The sequence below is a fragment of the Amblyraja radiata genome, chromosome 29 (genome assembly GCF_010909765.2).
Source record: "Amblyraja radiata isolate CabotCenter1 chromosome 29, sAmbRad1.1.pri, whole genome shotgun sequence".
Taxonomy (NCBI): Eukaryota; Metazoa; Chordata; class Chondrichthyes; order Rajiformes; family Rajidae; genus Amblyraja; species Amblyraja radiata.
The window spans coordinates 25,096,733-25,114,918 of record NC_045984.1 but is presented as its reverse complement, the minus strand read 5'-3'; the positions used below and the strand labels follow the sequence as shown (position 1 = coordinate 25,114,918).

General features: G+C 46.5%; 1 protein-coding gene across 5 annotated transcripts in view; it reads left to right on the top strand.

Annotated features, from left to right (window-relative positions):
- celf5 (CUGBP Elav-like family member 5) overlaps positions 1–18,186 on the top strand; it is a 429,104-nt gene that overhangs the window by 365,284 nt on the left and 45,634 nt on the right. For 3 of the 5 annotated variants that reach the window (XM_033046940.1, XM_033046939.1, XM_033046937.1), the window contains exon 4: positions 15,937–16,065. In XM_033046940.1, the coding sequence (XP_032902831.1) occupies positions 15,937–16,065 (129 nt within the window). The remainder of the gene's footprint in view (positions 1–15,936; positions 16,066–18,186) is intronic. The other 2 variants (XM_033046941.1, XM_033046938.1) reach the window with 1 other exon arrangement.

The following is an 18,186-nucleotide window of genomic DNA, read 5'->3' as shown; positions in this document are numbered from 1 at the left end:
GTTTTGTTTGTTGTCCTAAAATTCTGCTCTTAAAAATGGCAATCAGGTGGTCTTTGTACTATTAGTAGAATGCAGCTATGGAAAATTGGAAGGATTTGCCTCTGTATGTTTCAGCTCTGAAACCAGGCTAGCCACAAGTCTGAATGGTTGAATAGTCCCTGTTCCAAACCTGCCCTGGCACCGTTCATTATTGTCACTCTCGCTCAGGCTGAAGAAGGACTCCAGCCCGGAAAACGTCACCCATCCATTGCCTTCGCAGACGCTGCCTCTCCTGCTGAGTATGTGTGTTACACATCATGGAACCACTACCTTCACTCCACAGTGCCCGTGCTTAGAGTGTACCTCATCTGACTGTCTTGATGTTGTTGAAGACTATGTAAATGAAAAATCGTTCTTTCATAAGGCATTCAGAAATAAATACTGCCTTATTTACAATAGCTGTTATCACCTTCTCCCAGAACACTGCTCTAAGCATCGCCTTTCATTATTATTCAGATATTGACCACAATTAAGAACCTACTCCAAGTAGCTTTTGTACAAGTGACAATGTTTAATGCTGACATCGAAAGCAAAGAATAGTTTTCACACTGTCAAGTTTCCTTCGATAAACCAATGTTAGTGGTTTACTAACTGTAGCTCAAAGTGCATTCAATACTTGAATTGATTCTACCCTTGCTTTAAACAAATATCTTCTACAGTTTGTGCTTAGCTTGATAGGATGAAGATCTCCTCCTAAGTGTGTTATTAAGGGCTGTGGGCAATTTTCCAACCAGGCTCATTGCAAATGTAAATTCGGTCACCCAAAACCACGCTCATCTTCAATGTGGAGATAAGAGTCAGTAAACCAGTGGCGTTGGTGTATTGAAGGAAACTTGACACTTCTTACACTTTCTGAACAGAACAGCCCAGGAACAGGCCCTTTTGCCCACAATGTTTGTGCCAAACATGCACATGATCTACATCCATTCCCTGCATTTCCATATGCCTATCCAAACGTTTCTTAAATGCCATTATCGTATCTGCCTCCACCACTCAATCGCAGCGCGTTCTAGGCACCCGCCACCCTCTGAGTAAAAAAGTTATATATATGTATATACACACACACACACATATATAAAGGTATGTGTGTGAATGTGTTTGTGCAAGGGTGTGTACATACATATATACACACACATATATTTTGAGTCTCCGAGCTGACAATGATCTATTCTACATTTTCCTTGATCTTCACCCCCTTTGATGTCTCGTTCTCACACCTGACACTTCCTTATCTCCGGACCCCCCCCCCCCCCCCCCGACTGAGTCTGAAGAAGGGTCTCGACCCAAAACGTCACCCATTCCTTCTCTCCAAAGATGCTGCCTGTCCCGCTGAGTTACTCCAGCATTTTGTGTCTATCTTCTAACTATATATATGTTCCATTGGTATGAAGTCTCTAAGAAGTGATCATAGATCCAGGATATATACACAGACATGGTTAGAATGCGGAACTAACCACCATTTGGAATATTCGGCAGGTCGGGCAGCATCTGTGGTGAGACAAACAGAGTGAATATGCTCTGATCATGAATCTGAGACATCAACTCCATTCTCCATTCTCCACAGATGCATCCTGAATCGCTGAGTATTACAGTGCTTCCTGTTCTTCATTTCTGATGTCTAGCATCCGCAGTGTTTTGCTTTAGGACGGCTCGGAGAGGTCGAAGCGGACTAGGGCAAGGGTGGCTGACGAGACGGAGAGAGGAACGGAAGATACAATGAGAGGGGTTGGGTGATCAGAGTGGGATGTGGGCCACTTGCTCCAGCATGGATCGGTTGGGAAGAACGGGCCAGTTTCGATGGGGGATTCATGTCCCTGAACAACACACGGTTGCCGTCATTTTAAGTCCTTTTGCATTTTGCTTGGGTTTTGAGCAGTGGCTTTAGTGGGGCATTTGACAGCCACCCTGAATGATTCATTGTAACATGGAGCACAGCAGTTAACTTTCAGAGTGATCTAATGGGCATTGCTGCAACCCATTAATAAAGCATTACGTAGCTGAAGCTTCCATTAGAGGGAGGCTCACAGTTTCAATGTGCAACTACCCCTTCGTCTCTCTCCCTTCCTCGTTCCCTCCATCCTTTTGTGACTTCACTGTAAATATCACAGATATGTCAGTATCAATTGACCTTGTCACCAGCACAAAAAGGAAGGAAGCTGACTGATTCATACTCCTTTTGTCCCTCTGGGCAGATAGCACAGGAACAGAAGATAGACACAAAAAAAGCTGGAGTAACTCAGCGGGACAGGCAGCATCTCTGGAGGGAAGGAATGGGTGACGTTTCGGTTCAAGACCAGACCCTTCGGCCCAAACGCCTGTGCTGAACATGCTGCCAAGACCAACTCTTACCTGCCTGCACATGATCCATATTCCTCCATCCCTTGCACATCCATGTTTCTATCCAAAAGTCTCAAGAGTCACTATTGTATCTGCCTCCACCATCACTCCTGGCAACACGTTCCAGACACTCACCACCCTCTTGCCCCGCATATCTTCTTGGTTCTTCTTGGTTTCTTGGTCCTCCAAAATATTCCAAATGGAATTTAAACTGGAGGTGGTGAAGGGAGGGCTTAAGCCAGAAAGGGTTATTGGGAAGAAAGAGCTACTTTAAATTTAGTTGCATTTGGTCGGGTAACTATAGTTGGGTGGAGATTATTCCATGCTTTAATTGTGCGGGGGAAGAACGAATTGCTGTATACATCTGTCTCTGTAGCTGGGATCACAAATTGGATTGAATGCCCTCGTCTGCTCCTAATTGGTTTGGGTTTGGTGTAGGTCTTGTAGTCTATGTCGAGCTAACATTTATCTCCTTTAAACTTTCCCTCTCTCATCTTAAAGCTGTACTCTCCAGCATTTGTTTCCTTCCTTCACATCCACGTTTTCCTCTCTGTATTTATGACAAATAATTATTTACAGAATAGTCTTGAGTTCAGTTCCGGGCACCATATTATAGGAAAGATGATGTCAAGCTGGGAAGGGTGCAGAGAAGATTTACGAGGATGTTGCCAGGACTAGTCGGTCTGAGCTATAAGTAGAGGTTGAGTAGGCTGGGACTCTATGCCGTGGAGCACAGGAGGATGAGGGGTGATCTTATAGAGGTGTATGAAATCCTGAGAGGAATAGATCGGGTAGACGCACGGAATCTCTTGCCCAGAGTAGGTGGATCGAGGACCAGAGGACATACAGTAGGTTTAAGGTGAAGGGGAAAAGATTTAATAGGAATCTATTCGGCCCATCAAGTTTACTCCACCATTCTACCGTTGCACCATCGAGAGCATCCTTACCAACTGTATCACCGTATGGTATGGCAACTGCTCTGTCTCCGACCGGAAAGCACTGCAGAGGGTGGTGAAAACTGCCCAACGCATCACCGGTTCCTCACTCCCCTCCATTGAGTCTGTCCAGAGCAAGCGATGTCTGTGAAGGACGCGCAGCATCGTCAAGGACTGCTCTCACCCCAACCACAGACTGTTTACCCTCCTACCATCCGGGAGGCGCTACAGGTCTCTCCGTTGCCGGACCAGCAGGTTCAGGAACAGCTTCTTCCCTGCGGCTGTTACACAACTTAACTCTGCACCTTGGTGATTGCCAGTCACCCCCCCCCCCCCCCCCCCCCGGACACTCCTTCCACCAGAAAAATTACACTACTGCCACTGTATGTACATATATATATTTTACTGTTCCATTATTCTATGTTCGCTCTTCTGGGTGAGATGCTAACTGCATTTCGTTGTCTCTGTACTGTACACTGCACAATAACAATAAAGATTGAATCTGAATCTGATTCAGTCTATCCTCCCCTCTCAGCCCTATTCTCCTGCCTTCTCCCCGTAACCTATGCCACCCTTACCAATCAAGAACTTGTCAATCTCCGCTTTAAAAATACCCAATGATTTGGCCTCTGCGGCCGTCTGCGGCAATGAATTCCACTGCCTATCCCTGCCTATATTTGCATTAGGCATAGCCAAGTGCATTAAACCATAGCAACAAGGAGCATTGGATGAGGTTCAGATTATGTCCCTGGTAGTTTGAACCACCCTGATCAATTTTACTGTCGGCCTCTATGGTCTGAGGACAAACGTGGATGAATGGGGAATTATTTGGACGATTCATTCTGAGCAAATCCCTCCCTTTCCCTGTCCCTTCCCCTCCCAGCTACGATGGCAGCCAGATTACCTGAAATGATTGAAGGTAGACACACAGAGCTGGAGTAACAGCGAGCCAGACAGCATCTCAGATGCTGAAGAAGGGTCTTGACACAAATCGTCACCTATTCCTTTTAGACAATAGACAATAGACGCAGGAGTAGGCCGTTCGGCCCTTCAAGCCAGCACCGCCATTCAATGTGATCATGGCTGATCATCCACAATCAGCACCCTGTTCCTGCCTCCTCCCCATATCCCCTGACTCTGCTATCTTTGAGCCCTATCTAGCTCTCTCTTTCTCCAGAGATGCTGTCTGACCCGCTGAGTTACTCCACCTTTTTTGTGTGTCTATCTTCAGTTCAAACCAGCATCTTGCAGTTCCTTCCCACCTGAAATTATGTGTATTTTAGCCTCCATCAATGCTCGAATCAAAGGCACTTCCCTTTGACTATGAGTTTCCTGGCATCACTCCAAAATCTACCCCTCACCAAGACAGACTCTGTGCTCTTGACACATTGTCTATGTTGGACGGAGTATCAAACTGTGATATTGGCATGCGGCTGCTGAGAGAATTCAATTGATTTATGTCGCCTGAGTTTAACTAAAGTGAAAGTCAGATGCAGTGGAGTGCAGCATACGCCTGATGGCAAAATGTAAAAGGTTAGAGAGGGTCAAGAGTGTTTAATTGTCCCATGTACCAACAATGGAACAATGGTATTCCTACATGCAGCAACTTAAACACAATGTACATACGATACAATACATACCTGTAAACACAGCACACATACGATATGTAGAACTTTATTTATCCCAGGAGCGAAATTGGTCTGCCAACAGTCATTAAAACACAACAAGATACGTGAAACAGGAAATTTAAGTGAAGAGTGAAAAGTCCAGGATTTGGGATGTGCAAAATTGGGGAGGGGGTTGGAAGGGGGTGGGGAACGGGGTGGGTGGAAGGGGAGTCAGTCTACCCCATGACAGAAGGGGGTGGAGTTGTACAGTTTGATAGCCACAGGGAAAAATGATCTCCTATGGCGTTCTCTGCTATATTATCTATATTGTCACAGATAATATTTATTTTTCAAAAATAAATGAATAACTGTAATACTAGAACAAAAAAAAACAAAGTCAACCAAGCCAATCCATAGACATTCATAGTTACTGAGGTTAGTCTGACTCTGTGCAATGTTCTGGGGCCAGATGGTTGGACTTTAGAGATACAAGTCCACACCGACCAGTGATCACTAACAATATGACTAACACAATCCTACACACTAGGGACAATTTACAATCTTACCAAAGCCAATTAACCTGCCAACCTGTACGTCTTTGAAGTGTGGGAGGAAACTGGAGCACCCATAGAAAACCCATGTGGTCACAGGGAGAACGTGCAAACTCCATATAGACAGCACCCGTTGCCAGGATTGAACCCAGTCCTCTGGCTGTAAGGCAACTACTCTACCGCTGCATCACAGTTCGCCTATTTATCAGAGTGGATATGATAGCGGCTTAAGTAGAACCATCACAGAACATAAAAAAACAACTGCCGATGCTTGTGTGTAAGAAAGAACTGCAAGTGCTGGTTTATACCGAAGATAGACACAAAATGCTGGAGCAACTTAGCAGGTCGGGCTTGGAACCCTTCTTCAGACCTCTTCAGTCTGAAGAAGGGTTCCGTCCCGAAACGTCACCTATTCCTTTTCACCAGAGATGCTGCCTAACCCGCCGAGTTGCTCTAGCATTTTGTGTCTATCTGCAGATGTTGGTTTACACCTATTGACTCCCTGTGTTACTCCGGCGTTTTATGTCGACCCTTATCATAGAACATAGGCAGGAGGATGGAGTTGAGAGGGAGAAATAGATCAAATGGTGGGGCAGACTCAATGGGCCAAATGGCCTGATTCTGCTCCTATGTTTAATGGTCTAACTAGTGTCAACGCCTGATGGAACACTGCCGTGGACTTGATGGGCCGAAGGACCTGTTTCCATGTTGTATCCCTGAACTACTGTAGACTACATTAATACTTGCAGTCCTGGAATATGTGACACCAGTCCCACCAATGTCGTTAGCTCTTAAATACCCACGAACAGTGAAGGATTGGCAATAAATATTGGGGATTGCCATGATGACCATATCTTAAAAGCAAATAATATTTAAGAAAGAAAGACCCTCCAAATGTCCAAGATGGGAGCAAATAGCTGGGGCAGCATGGTGGCGCAGCGGTAGAGTTGCTGCCTTACAGCGCCAGAGACCCAGGTTCGATCCTGACCACGTGCGCTGTCTGTACGGAGTTTGTACCTTCTCCCCGTGACCTGTGTGGGTTTTCTCTGAGATCTTCGGTTTCCTCCCACACTCCAAAGACGAACAGGTTTGTAGGTTTATTGGCTTGGTATGACTGTAAAATTGTCCCTATTGGATGGTGCTAGTATACGGGGTGATCACTGGTCGGCACGGACTCGGTGGGCCGAAGGGCCTGTTTCTACGCTATATCTCGAAACTAAACTAAACTCAACTCAACCAAATAGCTTAAGTAAAGACTGCGTGAATCCTGTGGGAGTCTTGTGCAAAGGGCCTCGATGGTTTTGTACATCCTATAGCAGCTCTAGATCCTCGTGGTTATGTAATCTTTCACCACGTCAATTAATGCTGGTAATTCTTTTGCTACATGTGTATCTGTCTGAGAGAAAAGAGATCAATTTCCGTAACAATGAGTCAGCAATAGACGGATGGTGCTATTCCACACTTTGTACCCGGTGAATGGCAGGCTCAAAGTAGAGGGTTACCATGGAAACTGGCACTGACAAATGGCCGCCCAGACCTGGTTCACGTGTCCACTCCATTTGAAGGCTCCGAGACACAGTGTGGTGTCATCTTATGAATGCTGAACAGCCCTTAAATATATCCACATTTACAGCTCTTGATAAAGAAATAAATCCCTTTCAACACAGAAGCACTGAGGTGGAACATAATCCCATCACAATCCTCGGTCAGCGTCAAGACTAATGTGCGTTCACTTGATTTGGCCCAGTGGCTTTTACTTTTACTTAAGGCTTTAGAGATACAGCGTGGAAACAGGCCCTTCCGTAAAATTGAGGATGCATGTTCGTGCACCTCAAAAAATTGGTCAGCTGGAAGTTCCTGCACACACAATCACCGACAGTGCTCTCCATCCAATGGCTCCTTTAGAGATGTAGCGCGAAAACAGGCCCTTCGGCCCACTGAGACCAGAGATCACCTAGTACAGTAACACTATCCTACACCCTTGGGACAGTTTACAAATTTACCAAAGCCAATTAACCTGAAAACCTGTACATCTTTAGAAAGTGGGAGGAAACCGGAGCATCCGGAGAAAACCGGCGCGATCACGGGGAGAACGTACAAACTCCGTACAGATAGCACCTGTCGTCAGGATTGAACCCGGATCTCTGGCGCTGTAAGACAGCAATGCCACCACTGCGCCACCAGGACGCCCTTCTGACCGGCAACTTACGTTCCAGTTGCCTCTTTGATTTCGGCAAAGCCCATTGTCTGAAGGGAAAACCTTCCGAGAATTGGCTTCCTCTGAAATTCAGTTGTGATTTCATCTGCAGGCACTCGGGTGAACCTAGCACCTCCCCAGCTGTGCTGTCAAAGGGATTTACATTTAAGGCGACATGCCCCCATAATATGAAACTGAAGCAGTGGAGTGAGATTGAAGGTGAAAGCATTGTGATGTTTGGAAAGCCATCTGTGAGATTAAAGCTGAACATAAAGCAAACGTATTGTGTTGTGGCTTTCTCTAATGCTCATGTTGCAGAACTCACGGCCACTGCCATCGACAAGGGGCGGCACGGTGGCACAGCGGTAGAGTTGCTACCTCACAGTGCACAGACCCGTGTTTGATCCTGACTGCGGGTGCTGTCTGTACGGAGTTTGTACTTTCTCCCTGGGACCACGTGGGTTTTCCCCAGGTTCTCCGGTTTCCTTTGCATTCCAAAGACACGCAGGTTAATTGGCTTCTGTAAATTGTCCCCAGCGTGTAGGATAGAACTAGTGTACGGGCGATTGATGGTCAGCGCGGACTCGGTGGGCGGAGGGTCCCGTTATCACGCTGTGTCGCTAAAACTAAAACTAAAACTGGGCATTTGCAGAGAAAAGTTAGCAAAGCCATTCATTGCCCAGTCTGAGCTGCAGGGCAGTGAGGAAGGATCGTTAGTTGATGGAGGTGAGAGGTTAAACACAGGCCTTGCTCGGCCCTTTCAGGTGGCTGGTAAAGATTCCAGGGCATTTAGTTATTTTTTAAGGTTCAGAGATGCAGCATGGAAATAGGCCATTCGGCCCATCGAGTCCATGCTGACCATCGATCGCCATTCAGTTCTACTTTATCCCACTTTCTCATCTAATAAAGTTAGATGAGTTTTACATTATCCCACTAGTTATAGTTATCCCACTTTCTCAGAGGTTTTAGGACTGTGGAACTGCATTCACAACAATATCATCCACAATGGCAGCTGTCAAAGGTTACAGGAAGTAGGCGGGAGAATGGGGTTGAGAGGGAAAGATAGATGGGCTGAACGGCCTATTCCTTCGATGACTTATGAGATACGGATGGCATTTCATCCTGCAGGAAAGGCTAGCATCCGCATTCAATATAGTCATAGAGTCATACAGTGAAGAAACAGGCCCTTCGGCCCAACTTGCCCACACTTGCCAACATGTCCCAGCTACATTAGTCCCACTTGCCTGTGTTAGGCCCATATTTCTCTAAAGCCGTTCTATCCATGCACCTGTCTTAACTGTTTCTTAAACGTTGCGATCGTCCCTGCCTCAACTACCTCCACTGGGAGCTCGCTCCACACACCCACCACCCTTTGTGTGAAAAAGTTACCCCTCGGTTTCCCATTGAATCTTTTCCCCTCCAGTTTCAAGACCATTTCTTAAACCTGCGACTGTTGTTGCATCAGCGATGCCATCACACATTAACCTCACTTTTGCCTTCCAAATGCCCTCTGCGTGTGTGTTGAAGTACAAATGCAAATTTTCCTGTGGTGCGGGAAAGCATTATGTTATCGTACTTTCTGACTCATCATATTCTACCCTCGCCCAGGTTTAGCGGAATCTCTCCCCAAGTTCCTGGAAAGCAGTCTATTTATATCAACAGCACCACTGACTGGGATGTGGATGTAAATGTAATGCTGGACGAGAGAGTAATCTCTGACGAGAATAGAAAGAGACAGCAGAGAGCTGTTGTATACTGAAGATAGATACAAAATGCTGGAGTAACTCAGCGGGACAGGCAGCATCTCTGTGGAGAAGGAACGGGTGACGTTTTCGTGTCGCGAAGGGTCTCGACCCGAAACGTCACCAATTCCCTCTCTCCAGAGATGCTGCCTGTCCCGTTGAGTTAATCTAGCATTTTGTGTCTTATCCTCGGTGTAAACCAGCATGTGTAGTTCCATCCTACACGTTGATGTAAACTGGTTGAGTGAATCAGGATGCACATTGCAGGTGAAATTACAACGTGGGGGAAAAATATGAAAGCAGTATATTTTGAATGAGACACCAGGAACTGCAGATGCTGGTTTGCGAAAAAAAGTCGCAAAATGCCGGAGTAACTCAACGGGTCAGGCAGCATCTCTGGTGAACATGGATGGGTGACGTTTCGGATTGGGACCCTTCATCGGACTGATTGGGGGGGAGAAAGCTGGGAGGAAGTGGGGGCAGGACAAAGCCTAGCAAGTGATGGGTGGATACATGTGAGGGGGGGATTGTGATTGGCAGATGGTTGGACAAGGGTCAGTGATCCGCTCTCATCTGCTCCCGACACACCAAGGCCAATCTACCTACTGAAGGCCAATTAACCTACAAACCCACACTTCTTTGGAATGTGGTGGGAAACCGGAGCGCCCGGACGATACCCACTCGGTCACAGGGGGAACGTGCAATTTCCACACAGACAACGCCCGCGGTCAGGACCAAAGCCGCATCTCCGGCGCTGTGAGACAGCAGCTCTGCCAGCCTTCCTTAATCCTGCTGTAATCTGTGCCTCAGGAATGCAGAGATAGCTCCAATCCTTGTGCGATCTTGTGGGGGAACTCAGATGACTTGATCCTACTGTTACTAAGATAGAGGAAAACATCTGAGTTGTTCACCTGTGCAGTAAAAGGAGCGGACTTAACTGACTTAAGTGGAACCGAATATCAGGAAGAGGTGCAAGCAGAACAGTAATTCCAGAATGGAAATTTGCTGACCAAAGTGAAACTCACAGAACATTTTACTGTGGTTGCAAAGGGCAATGATTGCTATCCTTTTTAAAAATAAAAGCATAACTTGTTCGCCATTGATGAAATGCACACTCTCTCCGGATGCCTAGTGACATCACGCACATCACGTCCATTAATGGCGTGGGAAGTGATCCAAGGATTCCCATAGATTGTTGGCAACGCTCACTAAACTACATCAATATTGTTAAAGCCTCCTGTAATCATTCCACGCCTCAGGTTACAAACACCAAGGCTATGGAGTCTGAGGAGCGCAGTACTGCACTATACAATAGCACTGTACGGCGTTGATCTTCACCCAAGAAAAAATAGACTAGCCTTAAGCAAAAGACTGAACTCATCTCAAAATGCCTTGATTCCATCTTGTCCCCGCCTTGTCCAGGACCTTCCAACCTACCTCAATCAATCTATCTTATCTTCGTTTAGTTCAGGAAAGAAGAAGAAGTGCAAAAAGGCTAAGGGGTGATCTTACGGTGGTGTGTAAAAGCATGAGGGGAGTTGATTGGGTGAATGCACAGAGTCTTTTGGTCGGGTAGATGAATCAAAAACCCGAGGACACAGTTTGAAGATGAGAGGGGAAAAGTGTAATCGGAACCCAAGGGGCAAATTTCGCAGTGCGCGGTGGGTATATAGAACGAGCTGACAGAGGAAGTAGTTGCGGCAGGTACAATAACAACATTTTAAAGGCCCTGGACGGGTACATGGATAGGAAACGTTTATAGGGATATGAGCCTAAAGAGGCAAGTAAGACTAGCTCAGATGGGGCATTTTGGTCAGCATGGACATCTGGTCTGTTTCCATGCTGTTCACCCCATGACATCTCTCACAAGCATCTTCACTATTTCCTGCACCCATGATCTCATGGACGCTCCTCCCAGCTAGGAAAACAGACAGAGTTCCAGTAAACTAATCTCCTCTGCCTGCAGGCGATGGGCACAGTTGCAGTCAAATTAAAGTCTTCTTGCAAGGCTTGACAAAATCGGAGTAGGTCCTCTTTGAAGAAACTGCGGCGGTACAGAACCCTCGGCTCCTCGCCAACTTTGACAATAACCAGCTCTGTCTTGCTTAACATTCATAAAATCATCCGTCTAATTCTGTAAGGTGACCTACGGTTTCCAAGCTCAGCTCCTGTTGCAGACGTATAAATACTTGATTATCCAGTGTGACAGTAGCCAGAATGGTTGTGTGCATTGTGACACTTCCACTCGAATCCTGTCATAAACAATAAGCAATTTCTGCCAACTTTTTAGCACCTTCAAGAATCTCTTAATGACGTTTATTTGCAGCCGAGCCTCGGTGTATTCCTGTGAGCTGTGAAGCAGCCTCTGTGATGACGGTTGACAAGATGTTAAAGGACTCGAGCCGTCCTGGGTGGGAAGTTATATGTCATGTTCGCTTTGCTCACCGATTCCTTTTGTCTTTATTTAGTTAGACGTGGCATATATCCCTGCCACGTGCACAGTTAGTGGATTCCGACCACTTTATGAGTTCAGGATCATTCTCACCACAGCGACGGTCCCAGCCGCTCAAAATTGGCGCTGCCTTCAGCTCAGCTAACGAGCGGTGAAGGGCAGCTAGGAATTCCGTTTAGGAAGGAACTGCAGATAAAAACACAGAAACATAGATACAATTAAAATAGGTGCAGGAGTAGGCCATTTGGCCCTCCGAGCCAGCGCTGCCAGTCAATATGATCATGGCTGATCATCCAAAGCCAGTACCCCGTTCCTGCTTTCTCCCCATAATCCCTTAATTCCGTTAGCCTTAAGAGTTATATCTAACTCTCCCTTGAAAACATCTGGTTTACACCGAAGATAGAAACAAAATGCTGGAGTAACTCAACGCAGCATCTCTGGAGAAAAGGAGCTGGTGGCGTTTCGGGTCGAGACCCTTCCTCAGACTGTGAGTCAGGGGAGAGGGAAACTAGAGGTATGAAAAGGTTCAGAACAAATGAGAGCCGGCGCCGATGACCAAGGGATGGTGGAGCCCACAATGGTCCATTGTTGGCTGTGGAAGAGGTGCTAACGAAGGGACATATGAATGCGAACTGTGAAACTAGGTGGGCAACTAGTGTGGGGGAGGGGGTGGGGGGAGAGAGAGAGGGAGAGAGAGAATGCAAGGGTTACTTGAAATGAGGGAAATCAGAATTCATAAACTGCCCAAACAAAATACGAGGTGCTGTTCCTCCAATTTGCATGTGGCATCAGTCTGACAGTGGAGGAGGCACAGGACAGAAAGGTCAGTGTGGGAATGGGAAGGAGAGTTAAAATGTTTGGTAACCAGAAGTTCGTGTATGCCAAGGCAGACTATAATCTAAAGGTACTTTACATGAGCCTCATCAAACACCACATCACATAAGGAACTGCTGGCTGTTGTCAGTAATTCCAAGTGTGTTCAACTATGAGTTTGAACTAGACTTAACGTTCACATGCTGTGTGGCTGGGACTAACTGACGGATTTAGAAGGTCAAATCTGTCAATTTGCCTCACAGCTAGGCTTCCCACAAAGTCCCATATCACTTATCTTTAAAATCATGCGGCTTGATAATCCCATACCATGTCACCGACATGCTCCCATACCCCATGTCTTTGAAACCATAGATCACATGTCCCGTTGTCAGTAGGTCTACTCGGACTTACCCATCACTGACTTGAGTTCATGGCATAATTCTGTGACAAATTGTCTATGCTAGATTGTTTTTACATATACTCAGTTATTCTGAAACATAGTCCTGGTCATCACACAATGTCAGTGTAATACCAATTGATGAAGCTGCTTCATGAGATGTACGGGTCTCGCGATTCTTGATTAGTACGGGTGTCAGGGGTTTTGGGGAGAAGGCAGGAGAATGGGATTAGGAGGGAGAGATGGATCAGCCATGATTGAATGGCAGTGTAGACTTGATGGACCGAATGGCTTAATTCTGCTCCAGTCACTGCTCATCCAATCCAAAATCTGCTCCAATCACTTATGAACTTAAGAATGGACAACTCCTTTGTTGTCCTACTCAGGGATGTTTAAATTAGAGTCATGGAATCATACAGCATGGAAACTGACCCATCGGTGCGATTTGTTCATGCTAACCAATGTGCCCTCTAAACTTTTCCTATCCCTGTACTAGACCAAGTGACTATCATTTATGACCTTATGAGACCTCTTGATGCCTTTGAGTTTAAAGTACGTGCCCCATACCCTACCCCACCCCCAGGTTACTACCCTCCGCGTGTCTTTCAAGGTTTTTCAACTTAAAGTCGACATTGCAGACACAAGGAAGTGCAGATGCCAGTTTACCAAAAAAAGACACAAAGTGCTGGAATAATGCAGCAGGTCAGGCAGCCTCTCTGGAGAACGTGTGTAGGTTACTTGGCAAGTAGGGTTCCTAATCCGAAATGTTGTCTATCCGTGTTCTTAGTTTTTTTTAGTTTTATTCGATACATCGTGGAAAAGGGCCCTTTGGCCCACCGAGTCCGTGCCGAACAGTGATCATCCCATAGTTCAGCCCTATCCCACATTGTAGGGACAATTTACGATTTACAGAAGCCCATTATCCTATAAACCTGAACGTCTTTGAGATGTGGGAGGAAACTGGAGCCCCCCCCCCAGAGAAAGCACGCATGGTCACAGGGAGAATGTGCAAACGCCACACAGACCAGAGGTCAGGATCGAACCCAGGACCCTGATGCTGTGAGACAGCAACTCTACCACTACGGCGCTGTGACACACTAATCCTCTTTGGAAATGCTGCCTGACCCGCTGAGTTGCTCCAGCACCTTGTGGCTTTTGAAGGTTGACATTGCCTGATTATGTCCCGCTGCTCTTCCTGCTTGCTTTGTGTCTTGTACACTTTTCCACCTTGACAGCATTCTCGGGTTTCCAAGTTGAAACTCTCTTGGGTTCAATCCCAATCAGTCGTCTTCATTGATCATGTCTGTGCGCGGTTTTGGAGTGAAGAACCTGTGTTTGAGTGAAAAGCCTCATTAGTGACAGTGGGATGAAATAATGTAGATCTTAGCATGAGAAAGTAGCCTTGGCTCATTGTAGCTGGGGTCTTCAGATCTTTTCCTCCTCACTTCCCTCCAACAAAGACACAGGTCCTTGCACTGACGGGTACAATTCTATTAGTTTATTTGGTGAATGGTAATAGCAGTCGGGAAGAATCTCAGAATTGTGATGTAAGCACTCTTGTTGTAGCCCTCGGCTTGGCTGAATGAAAAACTTTGTGGCCATGTTGGCCGTTTTTGCATTGCTCGTGAATATATTGGGATGCTATTCGAAGGTTTATTGTTGCAAATAATAAACACAAGGTGCCGGAGTAGCTCGGTGGGTCAGGCAGCATCTCTGGAGAAAAAGGGGTGGGTGACATGTCGGGCTCAGAGTCCGAAGAAGGGTCCCAACCCAAAAACGTCACCAAGGGATTTTAACTGTCCCAATATAGACTGGGACTGTCATGGTGCCATGGGCGGGCTTAGACGTGGTGGCATTTTGTCAAATGTGTTCAGGAAAGTTTCCTCAGGCAATATGAAGAGGGTCCTCTATGAAAGAGGCCAAAGTTTTAGTTTTGTTTAGTTTCGTTCAGAGATGTAGTGCGGAAACAGACCCTTCAGTCCACCAAGTCTGCACCGGCCTGCAATTATCACCACCCTACACACACCAGGGACAATTTTCCAAGCCAATTAACCTACAAACCTCTGCGTCTTTGGAGTGTGGGAGGAAACCGGAGATCTTGGCGAAAACCCGTGCAGGTCACTGGGAGAACGTGCAAACTCCATACAGACAGCATCTGTAGTCAGGATCGAACCCATGTCTTTGGCGCTGTAAGGCGGTAGCTCTACTGTTACACCACCGTGCCGCCCCTGATCTACTCTTAGGAGATTGGGAAGGTCAAGTGACTGGAGTGTCCGTGGGTGTGCCTTATGTGACCAGCGACCACTGTTCTATTAGTTTTAAACTAGTTATAGATGAAGGCAGGGCGAGCCCACAAGTTAGTCCATTTTCCTGTGCAGTAGACATTGCGATGATGAGTTTAGAAGGATGATGGGACACCTCATTGAAACTTACCGAATAGTGAAAGGCCTGGATAGAGTAGATGTGGAGGGGATGTTTCCACTTGTCGGAGAGTCTAGGATCAGAGGTCATAGCCTCAGAATTCATGGACGTTCCTTTAGGAAGGAGATGAGGAGGAATATCTTTACAGGGTGGAATTCATTGCCACAGAGGGCTGTGGAGGTCATCAATGAATATTTGAATGGCAGATTCTAGATTAAAAATATGGGTGTCAGGGTTATGGGGAGAAGACAGGGGTTGAGAGTAAAAGATAGATCAGCCATGATTGAATGGCAGAGCAGACTTGATGGGCCAAATGGCCCAATTCTGCTCCTATCACTCAAAATTAATAACTAAAGTGATTTGTAGCCCCACTGAAACAACTTTAGTCCAAGGCAAACAGCTGTGGACTCTGGGCTTTACTAAACAATATATCTTTTTGTTTCAGAAGACAGAAAATTATTTGTGGGCATGTTAAACAAGCAGCAAACAGAGGACGATGTGTACAGACTCTTTGAATCTTTCGGCGTTATAGAGGAATGCACAGTTCTACGAGGACCGGATGGGAACAGCAAAGGTAAACACTGCTTGTGGGGTTGGGATGTCTTCATTTAAAATAAAACCAGAGGTGAGAAGTTATAATCAGAACAGATTAAACAGACTAGGGCTCTGGAAAAGGATGGCTCAGTAAAATATTGAGAACAGTCATTTATTGTGCTGGTGAGGGAGAGGGGGGAGAGAGGAGGTAGAGGGGGGAGGTAGAGGGGGGAGGTAGAGGGGGGGAGAGTTAGAGGGGGGGGAGGTAGAGGGGGGGGAGGTAGAGGGGGGGGGGAGGTAGAGGGGGGGGGGGGAGGTAGAGGGGGGGGAGAAGAGGGGGGGAGAAATGATAACCCTTATAGTCCCGCAGCTGGTAGACCTGCTGCCTCACAGCGCCAGGGACCCGGATTTGATCCTGACCTCATATGCTGTCTGTGTGGAGTTTGCACAATCTCCCTTGTGACAGCGTGGGTTTCCTCTGGGTGCTCCTGTTTTCATCCTCATCCGTAATATGTGCAGGGTTTTAGGTTAATTGACCACTGTAAAATTGCCCCTGGAGTGCAGGGAGTGGATACGAAAGTGGAATAACATAGAACTAGTGTGAACGGGTGATCAATGGTTGGTGTGGACTCGGTGGGCCGAAGGGCCCTGTTTCCCTGCTGTATCTTTTAATCAGTACAAAGTCTGAAGAAGGGTCCCAAACTGAAATGTCACCCATCCAAGTCCTCTACAATTGCTGTTTCCACTGAGTTACTCCAGCACTTTGTGCTTTTTTTGTAAACCTGCAACTGCAATTCCTTGTTTCTTCAATCAAAGCCTTAGTGAGCTGTCAGTACAAGATGATTATTAATAATTCTGATGGGAATTTCAGAAGAACTGCCTTCGGTGGAGCATTTTTGGAATATTGTAACTCAATGCCATAGGCAGTGGGTAGTTTGAAGAGAATAGTAGCATTGAGGTTATCCACTTTGGTGGCAAAACCAGGAAAGTAGACTATTATCTGAATGGGGGCCGATTAGGAAAAGGGGAGATGCAACGAGACCTGGGTGTCATGGTACACCAGTCATTGAAAGTAGGAATGCAGGTGCAACAGGCAGTGAAGAAAGCAAATGGTATGTTAGCATTCATAGCAAAAGGATTTGAGTATAAGAGCTGGGAGGTTCTACTGCAGTTGTACAGGGTCTTGGTGAGACCACACCTGGAGTATTGCGTACAGTTTTGGTCTCCTAATCTGAGGAAAGACATTCTTGCCATAGAGGGAGTACAGAGAAGGTTCACCAGACTGATTCCTGGGATGGCAGGACTTTCATATGAAGAAAGACTGGATAGACTCGGCTTGTACACGCTAGAATTTATAAGATTGAGGGGGGATCATATAGAAACTTACAAAATTCTTAAGGGGTTGGACAGGCTAGATGCAGGAAGATTATTCCCGATGTTGGGGAAGTCCAGAACTAGGGGTCACAGTTTAAGGATAAGAGGGAAGTCTTTTAGGACTGAGATGAGAAAATCATTTTTACACAGAGAGTGGTGAATCTGTGGAATTCTCTGCCACAGAAGGTAGTTGAGGCCAGTTCATTGGCTATATTTAAGAGGGAGTTAGATGTGGCCCTTGTGGCTAAAGGGATCAGGGGGTATGGAGAGAAGGCAGGTACAGGATACTAAGTTGGATGATCAGCCATGATCATATCGAATGGCGGTGCAGGCTCGAAGGGCCGAATGGCCTACTCCTGCACCTATTTTCTATGTGTCTATGTTTCTATGAGCCACAAGGACCTGCAGATGCTGGAATCTTGAGCAAAACGCAAGGTGCTGGAGGAGCTCAGCTGGTCAGGCAGCATCTGTGGAGAGAATAGACAGGCAACATTTCAGGTCGAGACCCTTCAGACTGATTGTAGATGGGAAGGAAGTTGAAAAAATGAGGTGGGGGTAGGCCAAAGCCTGGCGAGTGATCGGTAGATACAGGTGAGACTGGTTTGTTTGGCAGATGGGTGGAGTAAGTGACAAAGGTTGATGGTGAGAGGGAGATAAAAGGGTGTCAGATAAGGAGAGAAGAGGAATAGTGAAATGGAAAGCTGGCGGGAGGGAGGGATGTAGGTGGAAGGGGGATAGAGGAGAGGGGAAGGAGCAGGAACATTAGGGAAATGCGAGGCTTGGAAAA